The 19999-nt window shown below is 45.6% G+C and overlaps 2 protein-coding genes and 1 long non-coding RNA gene across 6 annotated transcripts in view; 2 read left to right on the top strand and 1 right to left on the bottom strand.

Annotated features, from left to right (window-relative positions):
• NCF1 (neutrophil cytosolic factor 1) overlaps window positions 1-8939 on the top strand; it is a 30749-nt gene extending 21810 nt beyond the window's left edge. For both annotated transcript variants that reach the window (XM_068268541.1, XM_068268542.1), the window contains 5 exons: window positions 1240-1347; window positions 3578-3695; window positions 3785-3892; window positions 5773-5909; window positions 8158-8939. In XM_068268541.1, the coding sequence (XP_068124642.1) occupies window positions 1240-1347; window positions 3578-3695; window positions 3785-3892; window positions 5773-5909; window positions 8158-8285 (599 nt within the window). In that variant the 3' untranslated portion in view covers window positions 8286-8939. The remainder of the gene's footprint in view (window positions 1-1239; window positions 1348-3577; window positions 3696-3784; window positions 3893-5772; window positions 5910-8157) is intronic.
• Window positions 6575-18345, bottom strand: LOC137546274 (uncharacterized). The gene is made up of 2 exons (XR_011026211.1): window positions 17973-18345; window positions 6575-6825 (listed from the first exon to the last, which is right to left on the bottom strand). It is a non-coding gene; the product is annotated as an uncharacterized lncRNA (long non-coding RNA).
• The window catches only part of RCC1L (RCC1 like), a 31400-nt gene continuing 29424 nt past the window's right edge, over window positions 18024-19999 (top strand). The window contains exon 1 of one of the 3 annotated variants that reach the window (XM_068268538.1): window positions 18024-18433. In XM_068268538.1, coding sequence (XP_068124639.1) covers window positions 18341-18433 — 93 coding nt within the window. In that variant the 5' untranslated portion in view covers window positions 18024-18340. Of the gene's footprint in view, window positions 18434-18920; window positions 19045-19999 lie in introns of those variants that run through there. The other 2 variants (XM_068268540.1, XM_068268539.1) reach the window with 2 other exon arrangements.

The following is a 19999-nucleotide window of genomic DNA, read 5'->3' on the forward strand; positions in this document are numbered from 1 at the left end:
ACCACGCCCACAATTATTATGTGACCACGCCCCTTTTTGGCGCGCCTTGACTTTGGGGGGCGCATTAATAGTCTTTGTCCCCGGGCGCTGAAAACCCTAGCTACGCCTCTGTGTTACACTGAGCTTTTACAGTATTTGCATATTATTTTTTATGCATAAAACAGCAGAACATAATAGACAAGTATTTAATTTCAGGAAAATTAGTAATACTCTGAATTCTTATCTTCAGTAGGATTTTTTTTAGGTTTGTTAAAAAGAAAGTAAGAATTTTACTACATATTCCATTTTAGGGGAAAAAAATGAGATCATACTGTATTTTCAAACTATACAGAAGGATCAAAAATACCACATTGTAATAATACATGAACTGAATGAAACTGTTATGAGGTATAAGTACCCTAACACCCCATTACATCTACCCTTGCCTGTATGTCAAGATATGCCCTAGGTCTCCTCTGTGAGTGTGACATATTCTAAACTGTCAAAGCCTCTGTGATTGATTGATTGATTGATTGATTACTGATCTGTACTAATTCTCAGACCTGTAATTCGCTGTCTTTTTACCTGGTATTTAGAAGTTAAAGTGGAACTGAACTCTTGCTCAGGACAGAAGGAAAACGTAGAGAAATACACCTTGAATGTATTTAGATAGTTTAGCCTATTTAATTCCCCCTCATTTGTGTCTAATCACAAGTTGTAATTTGATCCTCCCGTGTCACATGATTGCCTATGGCAGATAAGCACAGGTTGTAAACAATATGTCTGCTGCCATGAATCAGGAAGTAGAAACTGTGCAAATTTATTTTAGGATTTGTATCAGCTGCAAGAAATGTTTTACTTAAAGGTTATTATGCTGTTGTGTATGTTTTAGAGCAGAGAGGAGTTCTGAGTTCAGGTCCACTTTAAAAGCTTCATGTGTAAATGTGAAGACATTTCATAGTGTTACTTACTACAGTATATACGATTCAATACGCTTTATTAAAGTCATAGTTCAAGCTTATGTTTTTTAATGCATATTCTGTAGAATATATCTTAATTTGCAATGCACAAAGTTTTGGTACTTACAATATATTTATTGCACATAAACAAGCAATGGATTATACATTGATACATCATATACATTACAAATTGTAAACTTAACCAGGGCTTTTAAAATGCCGGATAATTGTGCACAACCGCTACAGAATGTATTCTTTTGGCCATGCTTGTGAGATAATGATGTACTGTATTCTCTATCAGGGTGGTGGTTCTGCCAGATGAAGAACAAGCGTGGTTGGGTCCCTGCTGCTTACCTTGAACCTCTTGATAGTCCAGATGAGTCTGAGGAGCAAGATCCTAACTATGCAGGTGACAAGGAGTAAATGTTCATACAGGATGTATAACGCAGCTTGCAATATGAAAAGTGTTAGAAGAAATCGCCTGCAGAGTTCTAGTTCAGCAGAACTGTGATTATTTGCCAAGTAGTCTGAGGTCTTCCATCTTCAGTCATGACAAGCACTTTGGATTAAATTATATACTGTATATAGTTGAATTTTAAATGAACAAATATTAACCCAGTTACTGCAAAGAACAAACAGAAGTAGTTTTGCCTGTGGAAGTACCTGTACATTTAAGAAGCGCAGTTTTGTATTCATTTATCTGTACATAAACTGGCAGTATGAAGGAATGCAGGGGCCAGCTCTGTGGGTAGAGAACAGTGCCTCTCAGCACCACTCTGTAGATGATGAGAGAGACAGGGTTGGTACAACAACAGGGTCGGCACAGCAATGTGGTCTACTAGTCAAACCAGCTAATTTCGGCGTAGTATTACACCGATCATTTGGGGCTCCATTATAGGCCATAACGAGAATTGCGGATATAGCAGTGCTCAGTGACAAATTTGGCCGCTAGCCAAATTGGAGATATAAAAAAAAAAAAAAAAGGTAGTTTGGCCTCCAGCAATAGCCAGTGTCCCAAATTATGTATTTCCCCCCGAGTTATTGCAATAACTCTAAGGGGGAATAACCTTAACGCCGCCCAGGAGTTTGCCTGCAGCAGGGTGAGCCATATTTTGGCTTTACCCTGTGCCGAAATTTGGCTGTGTCCATTTCAAATGTACGCCTACTAGTCACATAGTAGAGTGCATTACTTTTTACCTCTCATTAAATACCCAGTTAATGCACCAGAGAGTGCTTCCTTTTTATCTTTAGATCAAATGCGACACACTACCCATACTTGGAAGCTGCTAATGGAGCATTTAAAGGGACAGTCCACCTGTATGCAGCACCTTTCAAAATTGTATTTTTCTACTAGTAACATGCTTGTGATCCAAGGTACTGTAGATTGTGATGGAAGGGTTGCTGGCCCCTAGGAAGTTGCATTCTCTTGCTGTCGCTTTTAATAAGAAATATGTCAATGGCTTCTTCTTTTTCTTCATCTTGTAACATCTCAGTTGTGGCAGTCCCTTCTAACTCTGATCTTGCAACACTGCAGTGTATTTCAGTTTTTCAGTAGGTCTGAAAACGCAAACTCTGAGGTCAGGCCTAACTGAGGGTGCAAAAGGTTTTAAAAGTAAAAGGTTTAAAAGTAGGTTACAGGGTACTGTAACTATGTACTGTTCCAGGGCAGGGTCGGACTGGGCCACAGTAGTACAGTTTTTTCCCTCGGTGGGCCCCGCCTACAGGTCTCTGGTGGGCCCCCCCCCCTCCTTGTCTGACAGAGCTCCAATTGCTGCCTGCAGCACAAAAATTCTCTTCTCAGTGCTGTAATCACTCATACTGAGAGCAGTGGCGTAGCTAAGGAGCTGTAGGCCTCAATGCAAATTTTACAATGGGGCCCCCCAAACACTCTATACATAACAATTGATACGACGCACCAAAACCTGCCAATGGCAACTACAGTGTCAGAGGTGCAAGAAGGGTATGGGGAGCAGCTTGTTAATGATTACCACTGTTCAAAGTATCTATAGAAGTGATTATTATGAGCACAGGACCAATAGAGAGGTATTAAGGGAGGGCCCTTTGGGGCCCCTTTGGCTCAAGGGCCCCGATGCGGTCGCAACCTCTGCGGTCACAACCTCTGCAAAGTAGGACATTACTTTATATTGAAGGAGGGGACTCTATGCAGTTTTGCTGGGCAGCAGTGTCTCTGAATTACAATGCTGCTAAGATCATGTACATTTGGCCTTGTCCATAATACATCATGACCACGCCCACCTTCCGGTGCATAGACACGCCCTTTTTTCACCGCAATCATGGAATGTGTGGGCCCCAGGTTGAAATTTCTTTGGTGGGCCCCCAGTGTCCCAGTTCGACCCTGTTCCAGGGTATAGGTCAAGTATACAGGTTTCATACAGTTACAAGTCTCTGTCAGTGTGTTAAAATTTGAAATGTATTTTAATTACCATTAGAAATAACGGATAAGAATTGTTAGAATGCAGCTATGAATGCACAATAAAATGTATTTATTTTTTTCAGAGTTCTTTGTCTTAAAATAAGAGTTTGCAGTGAAATGGTTTAATGTGTATTTATCTGTCACTAAAACCCAGAGCTTTCATTGGGTACTGTAGACAATTGACACTTTGCTGTTATGTATGCAGGGGAATTGCATATTGCCACAAAAGGTTTCTCGGGAGAACTGGAAGACGAGTTGGCAGTCAGTGAGGGTGAGACGGTTGAAGTTATTCATAAACTTCTCGATGGTTGGTGGGTTGTTAGGTAAGAATAAAAAGAAGACATTCAACTCTGTTTCAAGTCAGTGTTTATTGAGCTTTATAAGCAATATCTGAAGAAATCCTGTTTTGCAGGAGAGGCAGTATCACGGGCTATTTCCCTGCAATGTATCTGCGAAAGTCTGGGGATGCTCTACCTTCAGATGGAACCCAAACAAAGGCAAAGGGCTTGCCACCTCGAAGGTGAGAACTATTAGAGGCTCTGTTATTATTCTTTTTTAATTTAGGTATTGTTTTGTTTTTTTTCAGTGTTAAGATTGCCTCTGCATCACTAGACAGGAAGGTATCAAGCACAGGAGATTTAGGCGCAGCCGGCGCCACCATAGACCATAAAAGGAATTACAGCTATAGTGGCGCACAGTGAGTAATTGAGGTGCCGTCAGAAGACGGAGCTGAAGTTACTTTTAAAACACTGTAATTTGGCCACCAGCAATAGCTGGAAGCTGAATTACATAATTCCCCACCATTCACGTGGACCTGGAGGGGGAATAGTAATTAACGCCGCCAGGACTTGTTCAGCAGCAGGATAAGCCATATATCGGCTGTATGCTGCACCCAAGTCTCCCAGCGGCAATTTCTCTCATATGCAAGTGATGAACATGTTTCCAAGGCTGCCTTAGGCAGCTATTCCAATTTTAAGAGATGGTAATTTTCTTCTACATAACCCATCCCATTACCAAAATCATGTAGAATAAGGAAGAAAGTGGAAGTGATATACCAGAAGACTCTAGCTGATCATGTTCATGTATAACTCCCACTTTGTGTTTTATACTGCATGATTTTGCCTATAGGAGAATCATTAGGGAAAAACTTAGTCTCTAGTCGGTCATTTTAATAAGGGTAGTAAGCAGGGGTGGACATACGGCCGTGCAGGCCGTGCCGCAGCACGAGGGACCCTGAAGTTCCAGTGCTTCAGGGGCCCATTAAGTATTGCTGTTTTTTTTTTTAATTATTATTTTAGTATTTAATGTAAAGTCGCATGCTGTTTCCATAGTGTCTGAAAAAAAAGTTGTAATAGTACACTGAAACTGAAAGACATTTAGTGGCATTCATTTAGAACATTGTTTGCAAAGTGCTGCTAAATATTTCATAGATTTTTCCCTTTAACCACTTAACGATCCTCCATTGAGGTTTAAGACGGACACAGCTGTGGACGCCTGCATGTGCATTTCGGCAGAATGGACATTTATTAAATGTCCTATTTGCACTAATTAGTGCACAAATAGGATGTTTAGAAATGTCCATTTTGCCTTAAAGGGCAGGCTCACGTAGCTGCAAAAAAATAAATAAATAAAAAAAATACAAATCCACTTACCTGGGGCTTCCTCCAGCCCGTGGCAGGCAGGAAGTGTCCTCGGCGCCGCTCCGCAGGCTCCCGGTCTTCTCCGGTGGCAGGCTTCCAAGTCGTGCTTCTTGTGCGCTCCAAAATGCGCTTCACGGCGGCGCGCCGACGTCATCGGACGTCCTCCGGGCTGTACTGCGCAGGTCGGGTGCGCCACCGTAGAAGACCGGGAGCCTGCGGAGTGGCGTCGAGGGCACGTCCTGCCTGCCACGGGCTGGAGGAAGCCCCCGGTAAGTGGATTTGTATTTTTTTTTCTTTTTTGCAGCTGCGCGAATATTCCCTTTAAAGGATACCTTAGCTCTTAATTAATTCTGTAATAGATGCTGTGTGTGTGTGTGTGTGTGTGTGACCTCCCGTGGCCCTGCGTCTGTCTCTGTTCTTCTAAAAAAGCTTCTGGTCCAAAGCAGTGGTCAGCAGGGTCGGTGCAGCAGTAGTATGTCTGTGGGAGTACGTGCGCACTCCCGCGGTAAGACGTAGCCAGCATAGCTCCGCCGACCACTGTTTTGGACCAGGAGCTTTTTTTAGATGAATGGAGACAGACGCCGGGCTCGGGAGGTGAGGTAAGCCTTTGCTCAGCTCCCCACACACACACACATGGCATCAATTACATAATTAAGGGCTAAGGTATCCTTTAAGTGATTAAGGTAATACTAAAGTTTATATTACAGTGTAAGACCGATACAGACAATCACAGTGATAATCTATTTTTTTTTCACCACAGAGGCACAATTTCAAATGCCAACAGTATCCACAATCAAAAACGTAAAGAGATAACTCAGGAGGCTTACAGGAGGAACAGCAAAAAGTATTTGAAACAGCGTCAGTCAGCAGTTGATGCTGTGCCGTCTATGGCTATAGGTAGGTAATGAGGGTTGTGACTGAGCAAAACGTTTGAAAATATGGTTCACTCATCTGTACAAACTGCCGTCTTAACTAAAAGTAACATAAATTTTTAGTACTGTACACTAAATGATAACATCAAAGAGTTAATACCATATAATTCCATTAGATGCCCTTTGTAACTCACTGTGGATTAAGGAAACCACGCAAAGCTCTCTGCTATATGCAATTCGAGGTTAAAAGCTTGCAGCATGCAATCTTCTTATCACCTGACATTGCTCATATATATATATATATATATATATACTGGCAAATTCAAATGCCGGCTTCACTTAAGTGATGTCTGAGCGTTAATGCCCTTACCTTTTACTCTAACTTATAAAATGGATAATTATGCTGTATTGTGTTGAACCCCACATTTATGTGCCGCTAATGTCTGGAGTGGTGTATGTTCTCCCAGAATTACCTTCCTGATATACAGTTATATGTTACATTTGTTGATATTCTATATAATTTGTAAGAATCTGTTCACTTGCTACTTTAATAAAAAATCTTTGAACACTAAAAAAAAGGTGAAGACTCAAAGTCATCATCTCCTAGTGGCCAAATCAGAAGCAAATACAAGTTACAGCTTTATACTTCCTTCTGTTCTGCCGTCATATAATTATTAGTTGAACTGCAGATTATATTTTTGAATAATATAATATTTTGTATTCATCAAAGAGGAACTTTAACCCAGGTGTGATCTTCATTCCAATCAGTAGCCGATACCCCCTTTTCCATGAGAAATCCTTTTCTCAAATAGATCATCAGGGATGTCTGTGTGGCTGAGATTGAGGTGAAACCCCTCCTATGGTGTGATTTCATAGCCATGACAGTTTTCTTTTGGTGAACCTCATTGCATTTCTTGTCTGCTAGCAGTAAAGATGCTGACCTGAGGGTTCACAGGGGATAAAAAAGCATGAACAAATTACAAAGCGAATATCAATTATTTCTTGATTTAGCTTCTATTTTAATGGCTCACTTTGCAATATCTTGATTTAGCTTCTATTTTAATGGCTCACTTTGCACTATCTTGATTTTTTCTCTCTACTATAATCCTTTCGTAAAGCTCCTCTTTAAAGAGGAGCCAACAGAGGCAATTAAATAGAAATGAGCACCTAGGCAAGTAACTGCTTTGGGCCCACCCTTGATGGCTACTTGGCTTTTTTTGGCAAGATTTGGTGGAGGCTACTAAATCAGAGTTTACTATAAAAAAAAAAATACAATTTAATATTTGTGAGGAGGCCATTTGTAATGACCCCACATTGTATCTCGGATCCACCTTAAGGTGTAAATACTAGTATACAGGTAGTCCTCGACTTACGAACGACCCGCCGATACGAACGGCATGAATTCTGTGTTTAGATGGGAACAAGTAAAAAAATGTTTTAAAAATTGGAGTTTTTGAGATAAGTGATTTAAAAAAAAAATTCAAAGAAAAAAAAATGGCTTTTAAACTTGTATAAGCAGGTACAGAGGGCAGATGTGACACAGAGGGGGACACCGGAGGCACAGAAGAGGAACAGGGGATAGAGATGGCACAGTGTTCTGACTTAAGAACAGATTCAGGTTAAAGAATGAACCCACAGTCCCTATCTCGTTCGTTAACCGGGGACTACCTGTATTGTAATTTTAGATGGTGTAGGAAAAGGTTAGTACATCTGTTATTTTGTTTAGATTGCTGTTGATGTCTCTGCTTGTAGGATTTCTCTTAATTTATGTTGATTCATTGCATTCGGCTTTTAACTCAATTCCATGAATTATATCTTATCTTGTTTAAAGAAAAACTGTAACCAAGAATTGAACTTCATCCCAATCAGTAGCTGATACCCCCTTTTACATGAGAAATCTATTCCTTTTCACAAACGGATCATCAGGGGGCTCTGTACGGCTGATATTGTGGTGAAACCCCTCCCACAGTGTGATGTCAGGACCATGGTTCTGACATCACACTGTGGGAGCCTTGTTGCATTGTGGGAAATAACAGCTGTTTCCAACTGCCAAAAAAACCAAACAGCATCTCCTTCCACTGACATCACCTGCCAGCAGTTAAAATGTCACCATGTGATAAAAGTCAGAATGTAAATCAGGGAGAGGAAAGATTTTACAATGGGCAAACACTTACTAAATCATTTATACATAATTATTGTAAAAATGAATCACTTTTTTATTATATTATTTTAACTGAAGTTCCTCTTTAAACAACTTTTTTTTTTTATTTTAGAAGAAGCAGAAAAAGAGGAAGAAAATATGTCGAAAGCCCAACCTGCTATTCCAGCCAGACCAAGCAAGGCGCTTATTTTGGACCGGTGCACTGACCATACAAAGAACAAGATCCAAATAGAGACCTAACCATCCTAAATCATTATTTTTGTTTCAGTAAATGTTTAATGTTGTGTGCTGACAATCAGCACTGTGACTTTCATAACACTGTCTTTTAAATACCATGACCTTTACGTTCTATTGCCTGCATAGCAAAACAGAAAAGTGCCTTCCTAAAACAGAAGGTATTTGCAATTATTTAGGTTGGAGTGAGCATATGAGGTCACAGTGCATCACTACTAAATATACAAAGTATTCCTTTGTTGTCCCTGAAAGTCAAAACACACCTCCGGAAACCACTGAGATGCAATGATGTGTCAGTTTGTTAATTGTACAGAGCCATACTAATCCAACACGCATACAGACTGGAAACAAAACTTCTAGGCGTGTGTAAAGGGCTAAAAAGGACCGAAAAGCCCTCTCACTAAAATGCTGTGCAAAAAAGACATTTGCCTTCTTAAAACAGGTTTTGCATAGTGGATTTTAGAAGAGGGCTTTTTAGTCCTTTTTAGTGGCTTACACACTCCTAGAAGTTCTAGTTCACCATCAGTTTGCTGAACAATCAGTAACTGTAAGTATTGCCTGCATAGCTTCTTGTTTTGCCTGTGGAAACCACCTCCACTCCTTAGTGGCAGATGACCCAGTTTTTTGTCACCAAGTATTATGTATTAATTAAATTATTATTTCTGCATTTGTGTGCTTACTAAAATCTGTGCAATAATATATTTATTTTTTTAAACATGTTTATTGAGAATGTATTGCAATGACATCATAAACAACAATCAGAAAGCTGTTCATATAGTAAAATACTGAAAGTGCAAGTAAAAGGGGATCAGAAGTTTAGAATTCAATTACCGTATACCAAAATATGTCAATGAACAATGTACTGTATATATTGGTACTGACACCAATTAGGTGTTAGGACAGAGCATGTAACACAGAACAATAGAAGTTTCGGTTACTTTTCCGTTAGCCGGGCGCATCCACTAGGTGGCGTTAATTACTACTCCCCCCTCCAGGCCGCCATGGATGGTAGGGAAAGATGTAATTCTGGTGGAGTTTTATCGCCACCTAGTGGATGCGACCGGCTAATGGAAAAGTACCAAAGTTTCAGTTCGGATGTTAACCTCCTTGCTGGTCTAAAAAATCCGGCAAGGAGGCAGCGCCGCACTTTTTAAAAAATTTTTTTTTTAAATCATGTAGCGAGTCCAGGGCTCGCTACATGATAGCCGCTGAGCAGCGGCATCCCCCCACCCACTCCGATCGCCTTCGGCGATCAGAGTATGCAGGAAATCCCATTGAGAACGGAATTTCCTGCAGGGCTTCCCCGGTCGCCATGGCGGCCGGGCGGGATGACCTCACCGACGTCGTGACGTCAGAGGGAATCCCGATTCGCCCCTTAGCGCTGCCTGGCACTGATTGGCCAGGCTGCGCAGGGGTCTGGGGCGGGGGGGGCGGCTCGGCGCGGCGGGTAGCGGCGAATCGGCGGCGATCGCGTACTACACGCAGCTAGCAAAGTGCTAGCTGCGTGTAGGAAAAAAAAATTATGCAAATCGGCCCAGCGGGGCCTGAGAAATCCTCCTGCGCAGGTTACCCCGAACTGAGTTCGGGATAACCGGCAAGGAGGTTAAAGGCGAGTTCTTCTAACTATTCAACATTGTTGAGAACTTTTTGAGACACCCATGGTGTCTCCGCAAACTCTGATAATACGCTTGTGACTTGGGACTGTAATCATTTCTAGTTAAGTTTCTGTATGCCACGTGATTTTGCACCAGCGGGGAGTATACCACTAATGGAAGAGTAGGGGGGTCCCGAAGAAGGATTGTCACCATGCGGTGGGGGACACGGGTAATGTATAAGACGGTGGACTTGCCCGATTCCCAAGATATTTCATGCTGAAATAATTCTGGAATTGGCCTGTGGTGTACGGGCAGCTGACAGATCTCTTGAAGAGTTTTTCTCTCCACAAAGGTTGCTATCCTTTTATATAACAACCATTTTATTTATTCACATCAGTATTTTGTCAGTGATAAAAGTTAACAAGTTATCAACCTATGTAAGATATCCCTTGGTCCCTTATAATATGCTAATCTTTTTTTAGCGCTATTAGGGGCTTTCAAGGGAAACCTCATTTATTTTGATCGTCCAGAATAAGAATGGGTAAATATTTTGAGTCAAATCATCTGGTAACCAGTTAAAATAACAATTTATTACAACATATAAAAATCATGCATATCAAAAAAGCAATGTTTTCGCATAGCCAATACAACAGCATAATATTTCCACAGTTATAATTATATTCAATAATTAATTAGAAGACGTTAGCTATCATCATTGCTGTACATTTTGCTTAGCGCCGAATGTACTGCAGGTTCATTTACATCTAGTTCTATGTGGTGAGTGAAACCATGGGTCAATTTTTGCATAGATTTACAAACAGCTAAAATATCCCCAGGAAGTAAATGTTACAGGAACAAAACCAAGAAACTGTGGCAACAACAGCTTGAAAAGGAAATAGTGTCACAATGTTTTGTACTAGCACCTTTCATCATTACCTACCACAGTGCTATTGTGTAATACAGTATTACAAAAAGCTTCCTACTTTTAAAATTACCTAAACTTGTTGTGCACTGAAATCATTGTGCATAGCAATATAATCGATGTATTGTTTAAAGGGGCCCATACACCTAATGATTTTCCCGCCGATATACAGCAGCTGTGAAATTGTTGCGCAAACGCTGACAGAACGATCGATTTCCGTCCGAAATCAATCGTTCCCTTTGATCCGTCTGTGCGGAAGATTTTGCTCAATCGCCGGCGGTTCGGGAGTGCGTCGATAGCGGCGTTCGAATGCCTGACGACTGACGCTAGCTGCAATACATTACCTGTTCCGCCGTCGCGTGTCCCCGCTCTCTCCACTGTCTTCTTCTCCACGCTGGGTTCCGAGTCTGGCTGGCTTCACTGAACTTCCTGTCCCGGCCCTCTACTGTACCCCGGACAGGAAGTTCAGTGAAGCCAGCCGGACTCGGAGCCCAGCGCGGAGAAGAAGACAGTGGAGACTGGGGGACTTGTGCCGTCGGAGCAGTTAATGTACAGCGCGGGGGGGGGGGGGGGGGGGGGGCCTGGCACCGGCAGCTTCACAGATGGTGAAACTATTTCATGCTGAAATCGATTCACAATCTGTTTGCAGTAAAGGCAGCCATAGGATCCCTCTCTGATCAGATTCAACCAGAGAGGGATCTATCTGTTGGTCGATCTGATGGAAAATCGACCAGTGTATGGCTACCTTATCATGCACTACAGAGGAAAAAGCTTATTGTTGTTTAAAAAGCAGGTGCACTTTCAGGCACGGTGCACACCAAAACCCGCTAGCAGATCTGCAAAATGCTAGCAGATTTTGAAACGCTTTTTGTTATTTTTCTGTAGCGTTTCAGCTAGCATTTTGCGTTTTTGTGAAGCGTTTTTGGTGTAGTAGATTTCAGATATTGTTACAGTAAAGCTGTTACTGAACAGCTTCTGTAACAAAAACGCCAGCAAAACCGCTCTGAACTGCCGTTTTTCAGAGCAGTTTGCGTTTTTCCTATACTTAACATTGAGGCAGAAACGCCTCCACAATCAAAAAAATGCCTCACCCCGGGAGTATGCGTTTCTGCAAAACGCCTCCCGCTCTGGTGTGCACCAGCCCAATGAAATACATTACCCAAGCGTATCCGCAGCCGCAAGCGCATCGCAAAATGCAGCCGAACCGCTATGGTGTGCACTAGGCCTCACTGAGGGAAAAAACAATCTGCAAATAATTAAATAAATACATTCAAAAGGTTTTTAAAGCAGACCTCAAGAGATTAAAGAAAAAAAGTTTCACTTACCTGGGGCATCTACCAGCCCCCTGCAGCCGTACTGTGCCCATGCCGTCCTGAAACGAGCCTCCGTTCCCCCGCCATGGCTCACTTTTGTCCACGTCGACGCCCACTGCACATGAACGGCCCTGGCCATGCACATCCACGCACTTGCTCCTGTGGCCAGGAGCATCCTGCGTAGTACGAGAAAATCTCGCAGTGGAATGCAGGGCTGTGGAGTCGGAGCAATTTTGGGTACCTGGAGTCAGTGGTTTCAGTTAAGATGATTTTTGAACCAAATCCATAGCCTTTCTAAAAATTAGACTAAGGAGTCAGAGTCGAGGAGCTGGAGCAATTTTGGGTACCTGGAGTCGGAGGTTTCATAAAATGAGGAGTCGGACGATTTTTGTACCGACTCCACAGCCCTGGTGGAATGTGACTGCCAGGAAAACTAAGCTGCGATGGGGGAACGGAGGCTCACTTGGTAACTTTGTGGGCTCAGGCTGACATAAGCCCCAGCTAAGTGAAACTTTTTTTTTTTTATTAATCTCTTCAGGTCCGTTTTAACCACTTTCCGACCGCGTCACGCCGATGGGCGTGGCTGCGGCGTTAGCCCCGTAAAGTCCTGGGGCTTGCATTTGCAGGAGATCGCGCGCAGGCTGCGCGCGCATCTGCTGCTTGGTGGGCGGAGCGGAGCACCACCTTCAGTCTCCGAGCGGCGCCGCTTAATTGTATTGTACAGCGCTGCGATCTGTAGCAGCGCTGTAGTGGGGACAGCCTTGTGACACGGCTGTCCCCCTGGGGGACAAGAGAGCGATCGGCTCTTAGAGGCTGAAGCCTATGACAGCCGATTGCCATTATTGGCTGCCTGGGGGGTGGGAGGGTCGAAAGGGAAAAAATGTTAAAAAATACATAAATTTAATTTAAAAAAAAACCCATAATTATTTATATATAAAAAAAAAACACTGCAGGGGCGATCAGACCCCACCAATAGAGAGCTCTGTTGGTGGGGACAAAAGGGGGGGGGGGGAATCACTTGTGCGCTGTGTTGTGCGGTCCTGCAGCTTGGCCTTAAAGCTGCAGTGGCCCATTTAACATAAAATGGCCTGGTCATTAGGGGGGTTTAACACTGAGGTCCTCAAGAGGTTAAGGCCTCTTTTCAATGGGCAGCTGAACTGCTCGCTTGTCGGGCAGTTTAGCCTCCCAGCTGGTGGCCATAAGCGCCTTTTCGTTGCAACTACATGTAGCCGAATGGCAGTGTTGGGTAAGGGCCTATTTCCACTACACGCAGATTGAATGCAGAATGAATACAGATAAACTGACTCCAATGAATGCCTATGGGAAAATCTGCCTCAGAACAATTGTGTTTAGTGGAAACAGGCCCATAGGCATTCATTGGAGTCAGTTTTTCTGCATCCAATCTGCGTGTAGTGGAAACAGGCCCTAACACTACACATGCCATGTTTGACGCGCATGTGGTGTAACCACTCCAAAACAGCTGTATGCATATTGAATCAGTATGACAATAACATGAATAAGCCATATAGGAATACTATACGTTACAGCAGGGCTGCTTCTAATTACAATGGGGCCCCCAGGCACAATTAACCTGAGGGGGCCCCCCTGACAGAAATTAGCATAATTAGGGGAGCTTTGTTGTCAAATTCCCCCACCAGGTCCCCCGAGCCGTCTGCCATCTTACTCCCCCAATGTCGCCCCAACTTTATATTAGTGGGGCCCCTGCAAAGTTCCCGGCAGCTTAACCACTCACCTGTCCAGGCTAACATGCTCCTCCGTTACTCCGTGCCCTCCTGTCTTCACTCTTGCAGGGGTGCCTCTCCATGGTTACCTGAAGAGCTCTTTCACAAGAATGGATGACAGCAGTACGAGAGGCATATGCCATATCTATTTCCTTTTAGGCCCCTTTTACACTTACTTGCCTCTGTTACTGGTGTGGTGTGGCAATACAGTGAGGCACACAGTACCATTAGAGTATGCCTCACTAATGGTGGAAATGCATATGTTGCATTAATGTACTGCATGCAGTGCACTACTATGTCTGTACCCACCATGCCGAGATCAGTTACTTCGGTGTCACGAAGCACCAATTTTGTATGTTGCAATGGTATAAGTGTGAAAGGGGCCTTAAACTCCCTGGTGGTGTGATTCTTTCCTAATTTTAGGATCTAAAAGTGGTACAATTTTTTTCTTTAGCTTTTAGACCCTAAAAGTAAGGCACAAATTATACCCCCAGCCAGTGGTGTAGCTAAGGAGCTATGGGCCCTGGTGCAAGTTTTACACGGGGCTCTCCCAAGCACTCCTTACATAACAATTGATAAGGTGCACCAAAACCTGTCAAGGACAACCACAGTGTCAGAGGTGCAAGAATGGGGAACAGCTTGTTATTGATTACAACTATTTAGAGCATCTATAGAAGTGATTATTACCAGCACAGGACCAATAGAGAACTAATACTGTGAGGGAGGGCCCAGATGTGGTCGCAACATCTGCAACCCCTACTGCTACGCCACTTGCCGCAGGCCCCTTCACATTACTTGCCTCCCTGGGATCCAGCACTGCATTTCTCCCTTCTGTCATCCAGGTGGCGTGCTACCCCTGTGGTGAGATCGCCTTCTGTCATCATGTGAGAAACAATCATTTCACCTGAGGGATTGAGAGCCTCCGAGCACCAGAAGAAGACTGGCTGCAAGCATCTGGATTCCAGGGGACGTGAGTTCTAAGTGCCGCTGTGATGCTCCCCATAACTCCCGGCAGCAACCTTGAGCCAGGCTTGGGACTACAGCACCTGGCTTCCTTTTTCCACCCTGAGAAGGTTAAGCAATGCCAGTTGCCTAGCTGCCCTGATCTTTCTGGCATCAGTAAAAAAAAAAAATGCAGCACGTAGCGTCCAGGGATGGCTGCCACCCACTCAAATGCACATGCAGTAATCCCCAGCGAGCGCCCTGCATGTAAACAAGAGCAGCTGACAAGTATTTGAAGGACAACTGAAGTGAGAGGTATATGGAGGCATATTTATTTCCTTTTAAGCAATACCAGTTGTGTGGCAGCCCTGCTGGTCTATTTGGTTGCAGTAGTGTCTGAATCACACCAGAAACAAGCATGCAGATAATCTTGTCAGATTTGACAAAAATGTCAGCAGATCTGCTGCATGCTTGTTCAGGGTCTATGGATAACCGCATTAGAGGCAGAGGACCAGCAGGCTAGCCAGGCAACTGGTATTGTTTAACCCCCTTACCGTTACAATTCTGGCGGCAAGAGGGCAGCGCAGCACTTTTTTTTTCTTTTTTAAATCATGTAGCGAGCCCAGGGCTCGCTACATGATAGCCGCTGACAAGCGGCATCCCCCTATCCACTCCGATCGCCTTTGGCGATCAGAGTAAGCAGGAAATCCCGTTCAGAACGGGATTTACTGCTGGGATCGGGATGACGTCACCGATGTCAGAGGGAATCCCGATCCACCCCTCAGCGCTGCCTGGCACTGATTGGCCAGGCTGCGCAAGGGGTCTAGAAGGGGGGGGGGGGGCAGCGCGGCGGGTAGCGGCGAATCGGCGGCTAGCGGAAACTGCATGCAGCTAGCAAAGTGCTAGCTGCGTGCAGTAAAAAAAAAATTTGAAAATCGGCCCAGCGGGGCCTGACAAATCCTCCTACGCAGGTTACCCCAAGCTGAGCTCGGGATAACCGGCAAGGAGGTTAAAAGGAAATAAATATGGCAGCCACTATATTCCTCTCGCTTTAGTTGTCCTTTAAGTGTGCTGCTGTCAGCCATTTGTGTGAAAGAGCCCTTGTGGTTACAATGCTTCCATTGCATTGTTTTGCAACCGCAAGGTGCTTAACTCTGGGAATCGGGCAGCTAAATGGCACGATTATGTACCGTATAGCCGTTGTGTTAGGCTCAGTCCACCCATTTCAAACGGGTGGACCGAGGGAGGGGGGACCCAGGTGAGGGAGGGGAGCCGACCGCCGTCCCTGCTGCCCCCCTTCCTGGATGCTTCCGCCTCCAGCATACCAGGACACCCATGGTGGTGACGTAGAGGAGAGGAGCAGGCAGTAGGCAATCCAGATCTACCTCCGTTTCTGTGTCTGCATAGAAGAAGATATATTTTTGTATTGCCTGCCACTACCCCTCTGTGTATCCGGGCTCCGTGAAGTGCCGACAAATCCGGACCCTCCGTCCTGTTTTTCAAGCTGGATCCCCCACGGATCAGTTTTTTAATTAGGCAAATTTTTTTTAATTAGGTGCTATTTTTAACATTGGTACCCATGGCTCCGATTTTGGTCCGGGCCCAAAAACTGAGCCATGGATATGTTTGAGGCCGGTTACACACTCAAAACGTGCAGAACGGCTCCTGCAGGCGTTTCGGCGTGTCGTCGGAAATCTGCGATGCGACGCTGAGTAGCGGTGGTAGTAGTTAATTTACCCGAAGGGGAAGCGCCGATTCTCGACGATAAAATATGCCGGGATGCGTTGTACCGCAACGCATCGAAGCGCAGCGTCGGGTGTGAAAGGTAAAATGAAAGTCTATGGACTTTCCTTTTACCTTGGTTAATGCAAAGTATAGACCTTGGCTATCATTCATAAAGCATTTCCGCATGTGGAAATGCTTAAAACAGCTGACTTTACCGAACACTCAGCAAGTTCGGCATTCATAAAGCCTCTTTCCGCATGAAAAACTGACACTACCGAGCAGAGTGATAAATCACCGCCTTGTGCGGTGATTATCGGAACAAATGTAACAAAATGTAAATTCATAAAGAATACCACAAGCGGTATGAGGACGGGAAATACCGCTCCCTCTGATGTGGCGATACCAATGTAAAGTTAATGGAGACACAGACCTCCCAGGCAGCTGCAGTAGAGCGGAACACGGAGAAATGTATCAACTCGGCAGCTTCCTGTGTCTCGGCAAGCCTACCGCCAGCCTAGTTCGGGGAATCTCCGCAGTGCTATCGCACCTGAACACTTTTTTATGAGTGCCCACCCAGAAGTCTAAAATACCAGCAGCGGTGTTTTCCTGCATTGATTCTCCTTACCGACAGCTCATTTATGAATGATACCGTTTGCGTTAAAACGCCAAAAGAGGGCTCTGGTGTGAAAGAGCCCTTAATAACAAGTGTGAATCGGCCCTAACACTTGGCAAATGTGTGTGCCTTTTTTGCCGCAATCAGAAACTGCATGCGGGTACGCACATGGTTTCTCCTGGGCCTATTGTGATCTCTGTTCCACTTTGCGATTTTGCATTAACCACTTTCCGACCGCACACTCATACCGTGCGGCGGCAAAGTGGTAGCTGGAGGACCAGCGACGCCCATCTGCGTCGCCAGCCAGGTGCCTCCCTAATTAATCAGGAAAGGTTTCCTGTTAGATTACGGAGCGGGTCTCCGTGAATAGCCTGCGAGCCGCTGATCGTGGCTTGCAGACTAAATGTAAACGCAGGAGACATTTGTCTCCTTTGTTTACATTGAACGGCGCTGCTGCTACAGCAGCGCCATAAGGCAGATCGGCGATCCCCGGCCAATCAGCGGCCGGGGATCGCCGCCATGTGACAGCCCTGTCACAGGCTGCACAGGACGGATAGCGTCCTGTGCAGCCCCGATCACCAGGGAGGAGAGGGAGGGGGGAATTTCGTGCGGAGGGGGGCTTTGAGGTGCCCCCCCCCCTGCAACACCCAGGCAGGCAGGAGCGATCAGAGGGGGAAAAAAGGGGGGTGATCTGATCGCTCTGCCTGCAACCTGATCTGTGCTGGGGGCTGCCCGCCCAGCACAGATCATAAAATAACACGCTGGTCCTTAAGGGGGGGGGGGGGAGGGGTAAAGGCTGAGTCCTCAAGTGGTTAAAAAAAAACGTTTTTCTTTTGCTTGCCTTTTGCACATATGGGCTCCCATCATCCGATGATCCGTTATGGTCTGGCCGGGCTGTTGCAATTCAACCATAGTAGGCTACATGGGAAACCACATCCTCCTGTCCTGAAAAATCGCTGACAATACAAAATTATAAACGGATCTGATGCAGACTGACAAGTGTGAATGGACCCGCCTGAGAGCCATACAGAGATAGGTGGTTCTGCATTACAGACAGACTAGGTGCTCTCACTGCTCTGCAGACTGGTTGGTTGATTCATATACCAGGCACTCAGTCCACTTGTGCCCATTCCGCTACTTCCACACCTGAACACCTGCAGGCAGCATCGTGGACGGTATCGTAGCAACATCCCGCAAGTATTTCATCACATGACTCTGTGTGTGTCATGTGACGTTTCACGTGACGCAAAACTATGCTTCCGACCATGCTGCTGTGAGAACTGTCACAGGATAGTGACTCTGGTGAGAAATGCTTGTGGACTGCTGCTATGGGGGTTATTATAATGACACAGGGATGCATTACAAAGAGTTCCAATTGCAAGGCAAATAGCTTCAGAACGGGCTAATGGTTATAGAGGAGGGGTGCAGAGGCAGCATATACAGAGAAAGAGGGCAGTACCAGAGGCAGAAGGCACGCAGGACAGAGGTCTTTTATTCACGATTCAGCAGGACTACCAGGTTTGGGAGGCATGTCCCGCGGAGCACCTGCCCCCCCCCCTCCCGTGTCCTGGCTGAGCAGAGGAGGAATCGCAGCCATTTATCACTTACATCAGTGATCTGCAGCGGCACATCTACTACATGAGAGTACATAGAGCCAGAAGGACCCTCCTTTCCTAAGCAGGCTGACTAATAAGCGACAGACTGAAACATGCAGAGTTTGTTTAAACACTTGGAAACAGACATTTAAAGGTCAGCCTGCAGAGTGCAGAGTAGAGCGGGGTCCTTTTTGAGCTCTGTGTATTCACGTGTGTGGAATGGATGTGCCTTACCGGGATACTGCAGATTTCTGATGCTGTGTAGATTGGAGCAATGAATGGGCTGAGATTCCTTAATGCGACGCTGACTGAGGCTTGGTAAGTTCAGGCTGTATACCCCACTATTGTCACTGTTTCCCTACCCCTTGTGGCAGTCTTTTCCTCCTGTGTCTCTTCCTGTTTGTGGCTGTCTCTCCCTCTGCATCTCTTCCCCCTGTGTGGCTGTCTTTCCTTCTGCATCTCTTCCCCGTGTGCCTGTCTCTCCCTCTGCGTCTCTTCCCCCTGTGTGGCTGTCTCTCCTTCTGCGTCTCTTCCCCCTGTGTGGCTGTCTCTCCTTCTGTGTCTCTTCCCCCTGTGTGGCTGTCTCCCTTCTGCGTCTCTTCCCCCTGTGTGGCTGTCTCTCTCCTTCTGCGTCTCTTCCCCCTGTGTGGCTGTCTCTCCTCCTGCGTCTCTTCCTCCTTTGTGGCTGTCTCGCCTTCTGCGTCTCTTCCTTCTTTGTGGCTGTCTCGCCTTCTGCGTCTCTTCCCCCTGTGTGGCTGTCTCGCCTTCTGCGTCTCTTCCCTCTGTGTGGCTGTCTCGCCTTCTGCGTCTCTTCCCTCTGTGTGGCTGTCTCGCCTTCTGTGTCTCTTCCCCCTGTGTGGCTGTCTCGCCTTCTGCGTCTCTTCCCCCTGTGTGGCTGTCTCGCCTTCTGCGTCTCTTCCCCCTGTGTGGCTGTCTCGCCTTCTGCGTCTCTTCCCCCTGTGTGGCTGTCCCGCCTTCTGCGGCTCTTCCCCCTGTGTGGCTGTCTCGCCTTCTGCGGCTCTTCCCCCTGTGTGGCTGTCTCGCCTTCTGCGCCTCTTCCCCCTGCGTGGCTGCCTCGCCTTCTGCGCCTCTTCCCCCTGCGTGGCTGTCTCGCCTTCTGCGCCTCTTCCCCCTGCGTGGCTGTCTCGCCTTCTGCGCCTCTTCCCCCTGCGTGGCTGTCTCGCCTTCTGCGTCTCTTCCTTCTTTGTGGCTGTCTCGCCTTCTGCGTCTCTTCCTTCTTTGTGGCTGTCTCGCCTTCTGCGTCTCTTCCTTC

This window comes from Hyperolius riggenbachi, chromosome 2, assembly GCF_040937935.1.
Source record: "Hyperolius riggenbachi isolate aHypRig1 chromosome 2, aHypRig1.pri, whole genome shotgun sequence".
NCBI classification, from domain to species: domain Eukaryota; kingdom Metazoa; phylum Chordata; class Amphibia; order Anura; family Hyperoliidae; genus Hyperolius; species Hyperolius riggenbachi.